This window comes from Protopterus annectens, chromosome 6.part0, assembly GCF_019279795.1.
Source record: "Protopterus annectens isolate FY-2018-M chromosome 6.part0, PAN1.0, whole genome shotgun sequence".
In the NCBI taxonomy this organism is placed as follows: Eukaryota; Metazoa; Chordata; order Ceratodontiformes; family Protopteridae; genus Protopterus; species Protopterus annectens.
Window position 1 is genome coordinate 70,669,042 of NC_056737.1, and position 19,388 is coordinate 70,688,429.

The following is a 19,388-nucleotide window of genomic DNA, read 5'->3' on the forward strand; positions in this document are numbered from 1 at the left end:
TTCAACAACCCCTCCCAGATACTTGAAGCTGTTTATCTGTTCCACTATCTTTCCTTCTTTCTCTAGTCTCAGCTTCTACTGATTTCCCCAATTTGCTGCCATTACCACCATCTTATCTGTGCTTAGTTTCATCCCATGTGCCTTCAGATTTTCATTCCATTCTCCTATCCTTTGCTGAAGTTCTAGCTCAGAGTCTGCCTGTACTGCCACATCGTCTGCATACAGCAGCTTTGTTAATCTGTACCCTCCAACCAGTTGCTAGTGTAGTCCATCACCAGTATGAACAGCAGTGGGCTCAGAGCTGAACCCTGGTGTACACCCACTCCCAGTGGGAACCCCTCTGTGAGGCCATTGTTCGTACTTGAGTCACTGGGTCCTCGTACATAGCCTGCACTAATTCTACCAATGTTTCTGGGACTTCAAACCACTGCAGTACTGCCCAGATCAGCTTTCTTGGGACCTTATCATATGCTTTCTCCAAGTCTAGGAATCCCCAGCTGGACTCTCTCCTCATCTCTAGCTTCTTCTCAAGTATCTGTCTCAATACAAACATTGGGTCAATTGTGCTGCATCCTGATCTGAATCCAAACTGCTCATCTCTCATCTTACATTCTACTACTTTGTGTATCTATTTATCAGTCACCCTCTCCAGAATATTCATGCAATGTGGTAGGAGTCTGATGCCTCTGTACTGCCCACAGTTTTCCCCTTTGTTCTTGTACACTGGCACGAGTATGCTTATTCTCCACTCATCTGGGATATGCCTTTCTCTCCACACTGCTATTAGTACCCTCAGAAGCCATTTCACCCCTATCTCACCCAGCATCTTTATCATATCTTCTGTGACCTCATCTGAGCTTGCTGCCTTCTCTGACTTCATCTTCCTTAGTGCTGTTCTTACTTCTTCTAAGGTGGGTTGCTCTTCTTCTCTCATCGTGGGCTGTTCCTGGGGCAGTACAGCTTCTGTGGGGTTCTCTTCATTCAGAAGCTGCTGTAAATACTCCTTCCATCTGCCTTTGATGTCCTATGGATTGGTGAGCAGGTTGTTGCTCGCATCCCTTATAAAGGGTGTCTAACTACCTTCTTTATCTTTCTGTCTTTGCTTTGCAACCTGATATAGTTTTTTTGTGCCCCTTACTGAGTCACTTTCCAGAAGTTGGTAGAGTGCCTCCTATGCCTTATTCTTTGCTACTGCAACTTCTTTCTTAGCTTCTTTGTTAGCCAACCAGTAGTCCTTCCTAGCCTGGTCAGTATTTCTATCTCTTACTTCTTCCTGCACTCCTTCTTTCTTTTGATGACTTCCTGGACTTCTGCATTCCACCATCAGCTTTCCTTATGTACCTTATTTCCATACCTTGCTTTGCCACATATCTTTTCTGTAGTCCTAACACATGCTGTTTTTAGGCGCTGCCACTCTTCTTCAACTCAACCTATTTCTTCCTCTTCTTGGGGTGCTAGAACTCTGAGTAATTCCTTGAACTGCTGTACGTTCTCTCCAGTCAACTTCCAGGTCTTCAGCCTGGTCTCTGTTGACTTTAGTGCCTTCTCTGACCACTCTGTGAACCCCTGTTCAGCGAAATTCACTTTCGCAATTAATTCGATTTACTAAGGGCAAGGAAGTATTTGACCAGCTACACAACTTTGCCATTTCTCCACTTTAGTGCAATCTCAGAGTTGGTATATATATAGTTGGGGGAGGGGTGAGGGGCAGAGCCCCCCCCCACATGGGTGGGTTTGATTTCATTAGTTGTGGGTTCTCTTGTGCTAGGGGGGCAATTGTTTCCTTGCTCTTGGTAAATTCTGATAATTGCAGAAGTGAATTTCGTTGAATAGGAGTTGACAGAATGGTGTTCACTGAAAAAGACTTTCGGCGAACTAATATTGACCTGTATTTTGTACTTTGCATGAATGCAGGTTGATTAGTTGCATCAAGTCATGGCAGTTACCACAACATATTACTTTTCAGATAAAGCAAGTTATGCAATGTTAGCAATTGTTATGGACTATTAATAACTATTTTGTAGCTTGCCTAGAGCAACAAATGTAAATAAAAATTAACACAATGTCTTGGTGTTTAATCCAAGTAATCTGATTAATATTACTTATTAACTGATGAATTTCAAAGAGTATAAAATGGTGTCATCCAGTATAATAAAAACTTCCATAGCTATCATAGTTAATTATTTTAATATTTTTTCCTAAAGGTATCAGAACAGAAGAGACACCCAGTTAATGCCTTAAATGAATATTCCACTCTAACAAGAACTAAAAATTAGCTTTCATTATATCTTGATACTATGGAATAATACACCAGACTCATTTGTACACGGGTATCATGGGGTACATAAAATTGTTTTTCGGTGCTTTTGTCTTCCTACCATAAATATAGTTTGAGTATGTACTGAATTGCAAACACTTGATATCATATTTTTTTCCATCCATTCAGTTACAGTGATAGTGGCAGGAGTCACTGTCTTATTATATGGTCAATAAAAACAGTGTCGGTGTTTTTTTTTTAACTGCTGCGGTAGCAATGTCATCTCACAGTAAGACGCTGTCCGGTTCGATTCTAAGCTAGAGTGTCTTCTGCGAGGAGACAAGCGTGAATGGGTGTACCTTCGTTGAAGGTTGTGCGTCAGGGCTGGTAACTCAGCACGTAAAAATCAACTACCAATCATTAGCTGACCGGAGTTCCGCTGTGGCAACCCCTAACCAGGAAAAGCCGAAAGACACAAAAACAACCCTCATTTGTGGTTATTGTACTCTCTCAAAAATCATCCCGTGATCCAGTTACATTTTCTTCAAGATGGAATCCTTTAGAAATTTCCAGATATCTGCATACAGCACGGAAAGGGAGATTTCCCTTTTCCTTGCTGTAGTGCGATCTCAGAGTTGGGATATTTAAGTAGCGGGGGTGTGGAGGGTGCAGGGGGGCTTGCCTGCAGAAATGTTTTATTTGTTTTTTTTTTTTTGTTGGATTTGTTTCAGAATTTGAGCTTCTGAAACCTCGAGCATATGGTCTTGACTATATGAATTTAGAGATTTCAGAAGTTAGAGATTCTGAAGTGAATCCATATATATCTATGTATATATATATATATATATATATATATATATATATATATATATATATATATATATATATATATATATATATATATATAAATATATATATATATATGCATATATATATATATATATATATATATATATATATATATATATATATATATATATATATATGCATATACTCACCCACACACAAGACATATATATATATATATATTTATATATCTATTATGAAAGTTGTCAGTTCTGCTAAATCACTGATGACTGAAACATGAGATTTCAAAAAGTTAGGAGTTAGTGAGGCAAATGACAACTGCCTACAGTTTGTTGTAAATTACATAAAAGCAAATCTGAGAGTGTTTACTACTTTGTATATTTATTGTTTCAGTATAACTTACATTTTTTCATATAAGGTACATATTTACATCTAAGTGAAACTGTTTTCCAAAGAATTAATTTCATGAAATCTTTATAGCAGTTTATTGACCTCTGCAAGACACAATCTAAGATGTAAAATGATGGAACCCTTATGATCTATAGCACGGAATACAGTGAAAATGAAAACAATTGAAAGATGCAGAACAGTTTCTGGACATTAAACATCCTTTATAGGATATTATAGAGAGAAAAATAGCTTTTTTTTAAATGATAAACTATATTGGAGGGTCAAGTAATATCCTGTTTCTGGTAAATAGTTGCTGCTGTAGCAATGGAAGACAAGCTCAGCCATTAAATATCAAGCCGGAATATGGTGCTCTGTTGCACAGATGCAGACATTTCAAACGTGTTTTAACATGCACTTCTCACATATAAGGAACAGAGGAGTATCCTCATAAAGAATTCTGTCCACATTTGTCCACATATGTACATCTACCAGCATCAGCAATTTCTACAACTCATGCAACCTTGTCTTGCAGTGTAAAGACAGAAAAATGAGGACATGTGAAGACATGATATGGGAGTTTAAGTAATGAAGAATTTTGGGCACATGAGAATAAAATGGTGATAAATATTTCAAAAACTAAGCATATGAGATTTGGAGACATAAACTGAAAGGTGAATATTTAATACAGCACACAGTGATTGAACCTGTAGATTCATTTAAGGACCTGGGTATATGGGTAGATTCTGCTATGAGTTTTTCTAATCATATCAATAAATTGGTTAATTATAGTTATAGAACTATAGATTATATAAAAATATTTATAAAGTCTAGGAAATCAAACATAATGAAGTCATTGTTAGTTACATTAGACCCAAACTTGAGTATGAAATAACAATAAACTGTAAACAGTAAACTGGAAAGAATGCAGCGGAAATACACCAAGGACATCCATGGATGTGAAAATTTAAGTTATTATGAAAGACTAAAATATATGAACTTGTGCGGTGTTACTTACAGATATCTAAGAGGAGATCTTATTCAAGTATATAGGGCATTTAGAAACAACTACCTCTGAGAATGTTTGAGGTTATCAAAAAGCGCTAGAGAATCATCAGACAACCTATTTAAAAGATTCTACAGTAATGAGGAATCTATTAATTGGTTCTCTGACAGAGTAGCATGGTACAGACTGCCAAATTACATTAAAGCAAGTACTGGTTTATATATTTTAAGAACAGCCTGGACACATGTTATGGGAACAAGTGTTTTGGTATATTGGCAAGCTAGAAGGGCATTAATGCCCGTGCTTGAAATATTTGTATGTAAGAAGCTTTGTGAAAGCAAAAGTGTAAATTAAACAGATGAGAAGGAAAATTGGGGCATGATTTTCAGAATGTAGATACCGATTAAGTTTAGACATTGAAATATATTTTTTAGATATATGGATAGATAGTGCAGATTTTGGGGTAGCACAGTGAGTGACATTTTCCCCACATCAAAAGATTCCCTGGTTCAATTCTCATCTGATGTAGTAGTAGTCCATTGCAATGAGTAAAACAAAATGAGCATCATACCTTTACGACAGAGACATTGTGGATGATAAAATGACAGATGCCTTTAAGGGTGCTAAAGATAGGTGATAGGTTGGAGCAGCAATCTGAAGTCAGCTGCTCAGAAAAGAACAGAGACCAAATAGCTTATTGTAAAATTTTCTTTCATTTCATCACCAGTACGTAGTGGCAAGGAAAAATTCCTTAGAATACAGACATTACTCACGTTCCATAAACATTAAGATTAATACTTCCTTATTAAATATATTACACTTAACAATTTGTAATCATTTAGTTTCTAGCCTGGTCATTTAGGTTCATATGTTCATAATGTCTTACTAAGCTTATGGCCTAAGGAGACTATCAAGAAGCTCTGTCACATCACCCAATACTGGTGGGAGACTAACAGTCTCCCTCATAAAGTAGACTTTGTCCTCATATCCTTGGGGAAAATTTGTGATCACCCTTACAGTGGTCCAGACTAGTTTTTAAGGAGAAAGTACACTGTTTGATAGCTAAGGGGAGTCCATTCCAGAAATGGGGTGTATGTTGAGATAGGTATCTGTCAGCCATTTGGTGCTGTTGATGTGGTAGTACAGGTTTAGGTCCCTAGAAGAGGTTTTTGCTTTACCATGGGTGTCAATATGATACAGAGTACAGGGATAGGGCTTTTACAGAATAGGTAACAAACTGAGACCTGAGATATTTTTGGTAAACAAATGTTGAGCTTTTTTGGGGTGCTTGATAAGGTACATGCCAAAGGGTACATTATATTCAGTGATGGATCTAATGAGGGATGAATAAAGTGGAACTATAACCACTTTGGACCTTGAGGAGATACCAGAAAGGATTAGTTGTTCAAGGCAGAAAGATTTTCTGACCTCCATAAAGACATGGTAGTAAAAGGAGAATTTATCAATATCTGTACCCATGTCTTTAACAATTGTGTCAAATTTAAGTGCAAAGTTGTTAGTTTTACCCTGAAAACTATGCTTCATTTCTTGGCTTTGAAGGTAAGAATGTATATTGGGATTGTTAACTGCCTCCAGTTTGCAGTCATTAGCAAACTTGGTTAGGCATAGTGCTTTGTAAGGACTTTTATGTCAAAGAAATGTGTACTGAAGGGGAGGGCAACCAGAACAGAGCCTTTTCTAATTTCTCCAAATCTTTTGGGTTTCTAATGCCATGACGGGAATGGACCCCATTCCTAAGTCAAAGTGTGATTAAGGTTCATGAAATTAGTACTGTTTCACTCTTTGATGTCAGCCAAAAGTGTTCTTCGCAGCACCCACAATGTGCCCAGTAATATCTCCTCCTGCAATTCGTACAGGGTTACATGGATTGGTAACATATCTAAATATGGTTGTAAATTCTTTTTTTATAAGACCCGTTGCTCCTACTACTATTAGAACTCTCGTTTCTGCCTGTAGATCCTGGTATTTTATGAATTTGTCTCTCTCTCTCTCTCTCTCTCTCTGTATGCAAGACACTATAGTCACTGTGTGTGTGGTGATTTCAATGATCAATGCTACTTTTGTCTTCTTTCCTTGGACCACTATATTTGGTTTTCTAGCATCTATCGTTTGAACTGTTGGTAATGGGTGATCCCATGTGATATAAACTTCATCATTTTATATGATGTTTTGCGGTTCATGTTTCCTGTGTTTTTCAGCCACTTCAATACCATAATGTTTGCACAATCCCCACTGCAACAGTCTCACCACATTATTATGCCTTTCAGTATACAGTCCTTCTGCCATTAGTGTGTCGCAACCAGCAACAAGGTGTGTGACCGTTTCCAATTCGGTTTTACAAAACCTACATTTGTCTGTTTCTCCCACATGTTCAATGGACTTTGTAAACCATTGTGTGTATGTAGCCCACTATCTTGGGCTGCAAATATTAACCTTTCATTTCTTGGTTTGAATTCTCCTCTCCTTAACCATTCCTGCATTCGTTTTTGATCACCATGAGGTTCTTCCAGAAGTTTTCTATACTTGCAGCTATATTTTTGCTTTTTCCACATTTCTTGCCTTCTCATCTGATCCTTCACCTTATATTCTTTCTTTTGTCTTTTCAGTTACCCTTGGTTTTTATCTACTTCTGGTTTGATTTACATTTCTGCTTGATTTTGATATACTTCTGCTAAATTAAGCAGAGACATTATCTTAGATTTATTCTCTTTGTGTTTCAAAACTTTCACTACATTTGGATCTTGTGAGGTCAGCAGATATGTGTGGAGTCCCACGATTGCAAATCTATACATGTAATCAATTTCAAGGAGGCCCATCCCTCCTTCGGAATAGAGAATATATAATCTTGGTATACGCTGATTTTTATAAATCATTTGGTGAGCATGAAGCATCCTTGTTTTAATATCTAATTTAGCCAAATTTTTGGGGCCAGTCAATCACTCCAAAACTGTACACTAGGACAGGAAGAGCAAATTGATTTATAGCTTGGCTTTTGTTTCTAGATGTCAATGCTGTTCTCAGGATTAATTTAAGTCTTCTAAAGTATTCCTTACTGAATTTTTTTCACATTTGTTCATGTTTTATTGCTAATCCTTCATCAATTCCCAAGTATTTATACACTCCCTCTTGCTCAAGTTATTTTATATTACATTCTTGTCCCAAACTGATGTTTTCCTGGTGCTGCAGTTTTCCTGCTTTAAATGTTGCTTTTGTACATTTATCAAGCCCAAATAACATTCTAATATCATCTGAAAAAGTTTTGACAACCTGCAGCTGTGCTTTCAGTTCCTCATATGATGAGCTATACAGTTTTAAATCATTGGCAAAGAGAAGATGAGAAGTCATTAGACTTTGTTGTTTTCTAGGAGCCAAATTGTAGCCATGGCTTAAGCTGTTAAGTAAACAGCTTAATGGATTAATTGCAAGGCAGAATAGGAACGGTGACAGAGAATCACTCTGGAATATCCCCCTTTGAATGTTTACCCCTTGGATAATAATCTGTCCTTTATCATGGCTTAATTGCAAAGTGGTCTGCCATTGTTTCATGGTTACTGTAATGTAGTCAATCAGTGTAGGGTGTATATTATACATTTTTAATCACTCTTTTATCCATGAATGTGATACTGTCAAATGCTTTTTTTGTCAGTCCATGCCATACTTAGATTCTTCCCCTTTTTACAGTTCTCCACAATAACGTTAACAACAAATGATCCTTTGTTCCATATTACTTTATTTTATTGCCCTTTTGTTCTACTGCCATAATTGAGTTTTCTTCTAAATGACTATAAACTCTGTTGGCGTCAATTCATATGTATAGTTTATACATTTTCGGAAGGCAAGTTATTGGTTTATAATTTTTAGGGTAGCTTGCAGGTTCACTCTTAAGTAAGAGCATCGTTTTGCCTGTTGTTAGCCAGTGTGGTGCCTGTTCGGGATGCGCATATAAATAGTTCTTACTCATGGCTAAATTCTCATGCTAAGATGTTAATACTTTTAAGCAAAAGTTAGGTACTGCATCTGGGCCTGGGGTTTTCCAGTTAGAGGCTTTTCTTAATTTGTTTCAATCACTCTGGCTGTTATTTCATCCCATTTCATATCCAGTACCTTTAAATTTCTTATTCTTTCTTTTACTTCTTCTGTCCATTTAGCATCTTTGTTATGTTCCACAGGATCTTCATAGATACTTCTCCAAAATGTATCTATTTCCTCTTTTTTTGGTGGTCTTTCAGTTCCATTTACCTTGTTTCCCAATTCTCTATAAAACTTTTTTGGGTCATCAATAAATTGCTTATTTTGTACTTTTCCCTTATATTTGTCTGTGTATCTTCTTTTTTTTTTAGTTTATTTGCGATAGTGCATGATAGACCCTGGCCGAATACCGTGCATTGCTTTAATCACATCCATCTTTCTTAGTATTTTTGTTGATCTATTCCCTCTTCCATAATCTTCTAACAATGACACTTCTTGTCTTAATTGCTTTATAGTTTTCTCTATTCGATAATTCCATGATGGTATTCAATTTCTCCCCTTCCTTTCCTTCACTACTCTGTGATCTTGTGGTAGAACTTTATCAGTTATTAATTTAGCAGCACAGTAGTATATCCTGTTTACTTCTGTTATATCACATGGATCTCTATGAACTGTCCTAATTACTGCATTTATTTGTTTTATCAGACTTCTTACTTTTGGGATTTTATTGACCTTCTGCAGTCTATTTCTCTCATTGATCTTAATATATCTATCCATGTCCATTAAATCAAGCAACTCTTCTCTTCACTCATTTTCTTCCAAACTGAGGACACATCCCTTGTTTTCATTTCCTGCGGGCATTCTATAGAAAGGTCTATAGCATCTTCCTGTGGCACATTCTCTTCAATTTCATCTGTGTCATCTGTTGCTCTGTCATATGGGAACTCACTGGCCTATCACTCCTCAGCACTGACTGCATCAGAGTTTCCAGTTTCCAGTTTCCTGTTCCTTACTTAGCTTCAAGTGAATTTTTATACTGGTTTCCTGTGGAAGGATCCAAAATATCTTGATAAGGCACCTGACCAATTGCTTCCTATTCCACTGGTTTCCCCTTAATTTTGATATCCATTCCTCTATCCTGTTGTGGTGCTTTCTGCATTCAATTTTCTACACTGAATCCTTTTCTTTGTAGCTGCTCAATAACCTCAATTTCTATTTATTTGACTTCTCCATTACTAATCTCTTTTTCTACTTTTCCTCTTAGTCTTCTTGTTTTTTTTGTATTGTAAAGTTTTCCATATCTGGATTCCATTGCCTGTATTTCTCTTCAAATATCTTTGGTGCTGCTCTTTTTGTATTGGTTAGTTTTGCTTTCTCCTTTGCATAAATATTACACCATATTACATCTCTTTTTTCTTTCCCCTGTCCATATTTCTTTTTCACATGTCTCCTGATCTTCTTGCTTTTCCTTATTCTGGGGACTCACTCTATCATGCTGTGATGTAGTCTGTTTTAGACCTTCTATATTAAATCCTTCACTTCACAGGCACTCCATAACTTCAGCTTCTATTTCTTTAACTTCTGCTTTACTAATCTTCTTTTCCACATTACATCTTTGTGATATTAATTTTTTTATTGTGAAATTTTCCATATCTGGATGCCTTTGCCTGTATTTCTCTTCAAATATCTTTGAGTCTGCCTTCTCTATATTAGTTAACTTGGCTTTCTCCTTTGCATAAATATTGCACCATATCAAATCGCTCTTTCTTTCCCATGTCCATATTTCTTTTTTATATTTTTCAGATATCTCTCGGTTTTGTTGTTTATATTTTTGCACTTCCTTAGATGCTTCTTTTTCCAAGCAGATAAAAGTTTTTTCAAAAATCTGTTCTATTAATAAATGCAAATTTTTATTTGAAGGTTCTGACAGTTTTTCCTGCAGAAATATTTTTCTTTCCTCTGATTTCTCTCTTAATCATTTTATATATCTTGTGTCTGGAAATTCTGGGCTTTTTACATAATAGTAACAATACATAAGTTCTTTCTTATCCTCAATAGTCCACTCTATCCTCTTTATGACTCTTCTTTGGCCAATCAATTTTTGTGAATTTTGTGGACTGCTACTTCCTTCTACAACAGAGAGGCCATCCTCCCCCTGGGCTGACCCCATTGTAGGAATGTTTCTGTATTTTGAGGATTCTACACTGTCATTTTTTCCAATCCTAGCACCAGTGCGTCTACCAGGATTGGGCACTTTTTTATCTTGGGTCTGATGCACACAGCTATATTTTTTTATTTTTGACTTACTTCTGTCCGTGATATATGCTATATAAATACAGTCTATATATCAGTGTCACCTTGGTGAGATTTTGTGAAAAACAGGATCCACCTCGCAAAAATACTCACCAAGACTTGAGAATGAATTAAATTTCAGTACTACTACTCTCCTTTGCTTGCTGACTTTTCATCTCTCCATTAGGACCCTTGTGGGATACCGCTGATGACATTTTTCTGTCGAGAGCAAATGCGTTTTTAGTATCTTTCTCCTGTATTCTTTATGAAAGATAATGCAGTTTTTATGTGAAGCATTTAGTGCATTTTCATAGCTCATATCTCTAACTTTTAAAGGCTGCTGAGTATTCTATACTTACTGGAGTCACAGTCAATTTTATTATACCAAACATTGGAAGTGCTATTCAAATATTTGTCTAATAATGCAGTTTTCTCTTTTGTGGCTGATGAAATGTGAGGGTGTAAACAATGTAGATATTTTGGAAGGGGTACATGAGTTGTGAGATGTACACATGTAGTTTTGTAATGCACTGATGACATGCCTCTCTCTCTCTCTTTCTTTCTCACCACTGTTTAGATATTGATGCCAGATCTTGCTTCACTGCGGGTTGCAGCTTATGAAGAAGGAGCTAAGTTTATTGGACACAGAATTCTTCCTGTCAATATAATACAATCAGGTAATCCTGTGATATTCTGACAATTTCAGTTTTTTCTTTACTGTGCATAATTCACAGATTCATAGATTAATACTAGTCTAACTGTCCTCAGGGGCCATTTTAACCTAGCCAATTACCCCATGTGAGAATCAAACCCTGCACCTTGTGTTTCTAAGGTAAGCACCTTAACCATTATGCCAACTTTCCACCCAGATAATATAGTGAACATTAAAGTCCTGCACAGTTGTTGCATTATATCCATACTGAAGTTGTGTTGTAAAACCTGTCCAATTTTTTTATATAAACATACGAATTAATAAACATTAGAACACTAAATACATTAAGGGTGGCCGCGGTGGTGCAGCAGTTAGCATCGCCGCCTCACAGCAAGAGGTTCTCCAGTTCGATCCTCGGCTGGGGTGCCTTCTGTGCGGAGTCTGCATGTCCTCCCTGTGGTCATGTGGGTTTCCTCCGAGTGCTCCGGTTTCCTCCCACATCCCAAAGACATGCTGTAGGTGGATTGGGCACTCTAAATTGGCCCTAGGCATGAGTATGTGCATGTGTGTGCCTTCTGTGGAAGGTTCACCGGGCTGGCAACTCGACACTGTAAAACTCCACTGCCAATCATGAGCAGACAGGTGATCTGCTGTGGTGACCCCTAACCGAAAAGCCGAAAGAAGAAGAAGAAGAACACTATATGCATTAACAACATCCCTGTAATGACATCACGCACAGGATGTTCATGTGAATGCACACAGCCTGTGAAAGAAGTAACACCTGCATACACTGACCAGTCAGATGAGCATCTATAGGGTACAGTGCAGACCAAAATCAGGTGGTCTGATGGGATTACCTTGAGGAATAATGGTGTCTTAAATTAAAACAAAAAAACAAATAAACAAAGAAACCCAAAACCAAAAATAAAGCAGAGGCCAACCAACATACTTCTCCACTTGTTTACTAAAATAGACTTAAACACTTAAAGGTTAAAAACAAAGTAAGTGCTTTCATCTTGACCATTTGCAACACTTCGAATCAACAGCTGCCATGATTCACAGAAATAAATACAAGTGCATCAACCAATCATATATCATGAATTAGCATATCCTAATGATGTAATCCAACAATTTAAAGTACCTGTCCAGCAAAAAAAAAAAAAAAAAAAAAAAAAACAGGCATAAAAGGTATAAAATGTGTTTGCATGTGAAATGACAGTTTTAAAAACAAAATATTAAATACATAAAAAATAAAAAATACATAGGAACGCATTAAAATTCATCATTTTTGGCAATCAAAAAACAAACAAATAACATTAAAGCCCGCATATATAGTTCACATGATACTAGCATTCTTCTTTAATACACTAAACAGGGATAAAGTATAATTAATTTCAGTAGCAACCGAGGCATTTAACTTCAGTTGTCAAGTTAACTTTTCATATTTAAGAAGTGTATCAAGGTCACTGGTGAAGTTTGAAACCACTACCCTGTCAATAATAAAAAATGTAAAACTTCTTGAAATTAGGGCAAACACTGCTGTGCCTATACAGGACATTGGTAGACCTATTTTTTCCTAATATCATATATATGTTCCTGAATCCTCTGACTTGGTCTTCTATTTGAATTCCTACATTAAAAAGCATTGCAAGAGCTGCACATGGCAAGCTAAACAACATGGGTGGTGTTGCAATTGCACCTCCAAGGACAGGGAATAGTTCTTGCAAAACTATCTACTGCAATGTAGGGTCCTTCATGAATAAATCTACATAGCTTGCAGAACCCACATTTTCTCATAATTCTCTCCACAAACATTGATTTCCTATTCCCAGTGTCAATCTTCAGAAAGGTTTTAATATTTTTTTCCTTTACTAAAGACAATTACTGGGGTTTATACTATTGGTCCCTATTGAATAACTGAACCTTAAAAACATTATGGAATTCTGCCACTGGTATAGAAAATGCCCTACTGTTCAATGGTCCCTTTCCATAAAAATCAGGACATCATCTAAAAATCTATCATAAACATGCACCACTGATAACAATTCAAGGGTAAATACTCCTTTTTCCTTCCCACACTGCTAAAACAGTATTGGAATAAAGAGGGGAGCATGCAGAGCCTATGGCCATGCCTGATACCTGATGAAAATATTCACCCTCAAAATGAATGAATGAAATTGTTGCTCAAAATCAGTTCCAAGAGGGTGGTAATCACTCACATTTCTTGAATAGCCAAGGATGTATGCTCAGTTAAAAATCTAAAAAAAAACACTCCATCCCAATATTGTGGGAATGACATAAAGAAAGGTTTACAGCATCCACTGTAATAAAGGTAATATTTTCATCAAGCTGTAAACTGTTTAAAATATCTAAGAGGTGCCACAAACCCTTCAAAATATGTTGCATTGATTCCAATACACACTTGCACTTAAAATCAATGTATTTAGCCAATGGTTCTGTCTTGGAACCTCTGGTGGAAGCTATAGGTTTTAGGGGGGATCATAAGTACACTTGTAAATTTTGGGAATAACAAAAATGGAAGCAATCTTAGGTTTAGAGACATTTATGTACCACCACAGTTCACAATCAACCTCCCTCTGCATGACCATATCCAAAAGTATAAAATCCAACTTAGCATACACAATACCAATTTCATTAAGAGATATTCTCCTGTATGTAGTTTCATTGAATAAAAGCTGAAGCATTTTGGTGGAGTAATCAAAGCTATTCATAATCAACACACCCCCCACCTGCCCTTATCAGGCTTCATAATCTGTAACCGCCTATCATTTATTAAGGTGCTCAAATTAATTCTCTCTTCATGAGTAAAATTATCAGGAAACAGCCTTCTCTGTTTAAAAATACTCCTGAATTGACCCTCACACACCTTTTCAAAAACAGAAACTTAGGGGTTTGGGGGTCCTGTTAAGACAGACATTTTCATCACAAGATGTAGGTGCTTTATCAGAATAAAAGACTTTGACATTCAAACTTATAGCAAATAACTTAAGCTGAATTAAAGCATCAACAATGTCCAGTTTAAAGCTTGGAATAAAATTTAAACCTTTTTTAAAAACAGACATGCAAACATCAGATATTTCCACATCAGACAAATTATAAACTTTAAAAGAATCAACAGCCACGATACCAAAATCACATCACAACCATAAATATGCTTTATCTCCTTCGGTTCCTGCCCCTGCCCCGAAAGTTCATATAATTGTCCCTGCATTGGGGTTTCAAATTGGCATTGTGTGCATGGTTGAATTCCTTGCATCCATTGGCCAATCTGTCTGACCTTCAAATGGGGGTTGGTCTAAAAAAGCCCCATAGCCCCCATCATCATCAGTCTCCTCCATCACAACTTCAACATTGTTCCTAATAGAATCAACCCTAGTGGCCCTTCAATGACCTGGGGCTAGGTACGCCCTCTCTTGATCATAATCAGCACTATAACCTTCTAGTTTGTGAACTTTGAGTGCCTTATTTCCTTCAGTAATGTTATCTACGTTGATAAAAATGAGTTTGTACTGTTCTTTAACTGTAGAAAATAGTAAATCTGTTTTAAAGCCTCATTGAAGGCTTTAATCTCATTGTCTAACACATTAATTTTAAATTTGTTCTCTCTAATTAACAAGTTCAAAAGGGTTATACCTGTATCATTAAAAAGTTTTACCAGCTCATGGTGGAAGTAGAGTTGCACTCCACACCATTAGGACATATCCTTTCGGAAACTGATTGAAATGAATACATTCATGTAAATAGGAATTTTCAAGCTGAAGGTTTCTTATTTTCAGTAATTTCTTCTTAAAAACATCTGTGTGTGACCTGAATGAACAGTTGCCATGGCCGGGACCAAAAGAAAAACTCAAAGGGTGCAGCCAAACCTCTAAATTAACTTCACATGCCAGCAGTGACTGCGACTGGCTAAGGTTCAACCCTCCATGGTTCATTGCCATGTTAATCTTTAGCATAACTCTGAGGCATCTGAGAGAATAATTCTGGGCTAAGGTTCCCATTCGCATTGAAGGGACATGCCTCTATGGAACCAAGACCCAATTCACATACCTCTTGCAGTAGAGGGTTTACATATTTCAAGGTTTCTTTTATCAATAAGGTTAAATCACCAGGCAGCACAATAATAACATATGCCACCAATGACTGTACGGAGTCAGAGGGAAGCTGACAAAAAAGACTAGTAGCTAAAATTAAAACAAAGAAAACAACAAAACTCATAAAACCAAAATAAAGCAGAGGCCAACCAATGTACTTCACCACTCATTTATTAAAATAGACAAACACTTAACGGTTAAAAAGAGACAAAGCGCTTTCATCTTGACCATTTACAAGACTGCATCAGAGTGAAGACCAGCTATGATTCACAGAAATAAATAGAAGTGTATCAACCAATCAGGTATCATGGATTAACATATCCTAAATGATGTAATCCAGGAATTTAAAGTATCTATCCATAAAAAACAGAAATAAAAGGTATAAAATGTGTTTGCATGTGAAATAATTTTAAAAGTAAAATATTAAATACATAAAAAAATAAATAGGACTGCATTAAAATTCACAATATTTGGCAATCAAAAAATAAATGAATAACACTAAAAACTGCAAATATGTTCCTGAATCCTCTGACTCAGTCTTCTATTTGAATCCCTACATAAAAAGCATTGCAAGAGCTGCACATGGTAAGCTAAACAACATGGGTGGTGTTTTAATTGCACCTCCCAGGACAGGGAATAGTTCTTGTAAAACTATCTACTGCAACATAGGGTCCATCGTGAATAAACCTACACAACTTACAGAACCCCCATTTTCTCATAATTCCCTGTGCAAACATTGATTCCCTGTTGCCAGTGTCAATCTCCAAATAGGTTTTAATATTTTTCCTTTAGTAAAAACAGTTTCTGGGGTTGCTCCCAAAATAATCTTCATATCATCAGAGAATATAATTTCCCAGATGAACCTCACTGAACTAATGTATTTTATAAGGAATTGTGAACACAGTGGTGGACACATCAAAGGTATGCTTATTACTCCTTTCTACAATGTTTGCACCAGCATATTGGTCAGTGTGGGATTTAATCTTTAAAATAGGTGCAAAGCAGTCATTTTGCAGACCTGCAACCTTAACCTTAACATTCCTTAATAATTGAATAGGATACCCTCTCTCAATAAATATATATATTAAATAGTGAAGCTCCTTGTCAAATAAGTTGTCATCTGATATCAGCCTAGAAAGCCTCACCATTTGGCCTTTAACAACATAACTTATTTGATAGAATGGATGACAACTAATAAAATGGAGATATGATTTGGAAAAGGTATCCTTTCTAAAAATGGAAGAAGTATAACACCCATATATTTGTAACACAAAATGTTTGTAAATCAGTTTGTAATCGTGCCTTCTCTTTCTCCCAAACTACCCTCAGTTACTCAGTTCCTTCAATTGGTCAATTACAGCACAGCGGCTTTTGCTTATGGTTGTTTCCCCAGCCCAAGTCAGATTTGACGACTAGAGCTGCTTACCCCAGCACAGATTCCTGAATCTTCTGCTTCCATTAGTCTGTGCTAAGTCTTCCCAGTAACAAGCACAAGTCAGCTTTGTTGTTACCCCTGCCAAAAGTCAGATTTGATGACTAGAGCTGCTTGCCCCAACACAGATTCCTGAATCTTCTGCTTCCATTGGTCTGTGCTAAGTCTTCCCACCCAGTAACAAGCACAAGTCAGTTTTGTATGTTCACCCTATACTTCCTTGCATTTGTGCATTAGGTTATATGCTGGTACTGTACACTGAGCTGGCCGACTGCACCTATCTCCTCTCTCTATTCCCTGCTACTGTTCTGTTTTTCCCACCTTCTCTCTTCCCCACTCTTCCCTGAAACTAATAATCTTTAACCACCTTCAATTTTCTTCTCTCTAGCTATTTTAACTGTATTATTAAAGCCACCCTTATCTCTATCTATAGATACCTTACTAGACTCCCGTTTCACTCTGCAAACCCTCTCTCTCTCTCTTTCTTTTGCACTGCTCCACTATGAGTTCTCTTACCTGGTTCTCTTCCATAAACAGTCTCTAGGAAAGCTACATACTCTTCTGGACTTCCCTGATTGTTTTTTCTTTTTTTTTTCCTGTGATCGTGTGGTGTTTCTCATTGTGGCTTGTCTCCTCCATATTTCTTATTATTTGTAGCCTGTCTCCATTTTTGGATCTTTGATCCTACCTTACGTTCTCACTACTTTCATTTTCTTCCTCCCATAATGCCTTCTGGCATTTAAACTGCTTCACTTTGTAATCATGCCTTCTCTTTCTCCCAAACTACCCTCAGTTACTCAGTTCCTTCAATTGGTCGGTTACAGCACAGCGGCTTTTGCTTATTGTAAAAATAACTTTATTAAGTTTTTATGCTGTTGTTATTCTTATGCTTTGTTTTTTATGCTATTTTGATGTTCTAATTGTGTTCGAGGTCTTTACTATATCTCAAGAGGCGATAGGCACCAATATAATAGCAACAGCATATGTAACAGTGACTTCTTTTATTGCCTCTGTCGTTTTGTCTTTAACTGCTGCTGTTCTGTTTGTCTTATGTTCAACTCTTATTATTTGAGTGCATACTAGTGCCATAAGTTCACCTAGGATTGTAGATGATGTTAAATGAGTAGCATTGTTGTTATTCCTGCACTGCACGCTGACATATAGATATTGCTGTATCTGGACCAGAAACACTTTTGTAAACAGTACAGTTATGCTAGTGTATGTTTCCCTCAACTGTGTTTTTACTTATTGTTGAATGGAGACTGAACTCCTGCCTGCTTACTTTTACTTTTGCAACTGGTAGTGGCAGATTAGCCTGCCCCCCCCCCCCATATATTGAGCCCAACTTGGCTAGCTGTTGTATCCTCCTCCATAACATTGCTAAAATAACTCCTGCATAAGGTTATGTTGGTTTTACAATAAGCTATTAACCAACCTTCCTTTTTTGTGACTGCTGGCTGTTCCTAGCGTAATGTAAAATTTACTGCCTTGGTACATATGTCAGCTTTTGGTTACTGCTAAGGAGCTTACATTATCATCCTCCCTTAAACTACACATTACACCTTCAATTTTGTTTTGTACATAATACATGTGTATAAAACTGTAGAATTATTTACTTTTTAAATGCTCTTTATATGGTAAAGGCTGATGTACTTGCACTGCTGCTTTTATTATTATGTTAATTGCACTGCTTTTGATTTTATTTTTGAAAGTGTATCAACTGTGATATTTTTGTTACTCTGCCTACCAAAACTGTGTCTTACAGAGAGAACTCTGCTACTACTTTGCTTTTCCTTCTGCTTTATCTTCCCCTACATCTTCTTTTTATCTGATAACAGTAGCAATTGATTTTTTCTCTCTAACTGCCTTATCTACATGTTGTACTTGTCACTGCTTATCTACTAACTACCACTGACTCCTATTTTTTATAGTTTCCTTCTCTACTTCACATTCTTATCTCTATATCCCTCTAACATCCCTTAATGTGTTAATACTTGTACTTCCACTACATCTGTACTTGCTTGACCCCTAAATTCTCTACTTTTATTTTATTTTCTAGGTTGTTACCTCAGCCCAAGTCAGATTTGATGACTAGAGCTGCTTGCCCCAACACAAATTCCTGAATCTTCTGCTTTCATTGGTTTGTGTTAAGTCTTCCCAGTAACAAGCACAAGTCAGTTTTGTATGTTTAACTTATACTTCCTTGTGTTTGTGTATTAGGTTATATGTTGGTACTGTATACTGAGCTGGCCAACTGCACCTATCTCCTCTCTTTCTATTCCCTTCTCCTGCTCTGTTTTTTCCACCTTCTGTCTCCCCTACTCTTCCCTGAAACTACTAATCTTTAGCTACCTTTAATTTTCTGCTCTCTAGCTATTTTAGCTGTATTATTAAAGCCACCCTTATCTCTATCTGTAGATACCTTACTAGACTCCCATTTCCCTCTGCTCACC

General features: G+C 36.7%; 1 protein-coding gene across 1 annotated transcript in view; it reads left to right on the forward strand.

Moving 5' to 3' along the window:
- LOC122803768 (1-phosphatidylinositol 4,5-bisphosphate phosphodiesterase beta-2-like) overlaps window positions 1-19,388 on the forward strand; it is an 805,974-nt gene that overhangs the window by 506,159 nt on the left and 280,427 nt on the right. The window contains exon 17 of the mRNA XM_044073456.1: window positions 11,317-11,416. Coding sequence (XP_043929391.1) covers window positions 11,317-11,416 — 100 coding nt within the window. The remainder of the gene's footprint in view (window positions 1-11,316; window positions 11,417-19,388) is intronic.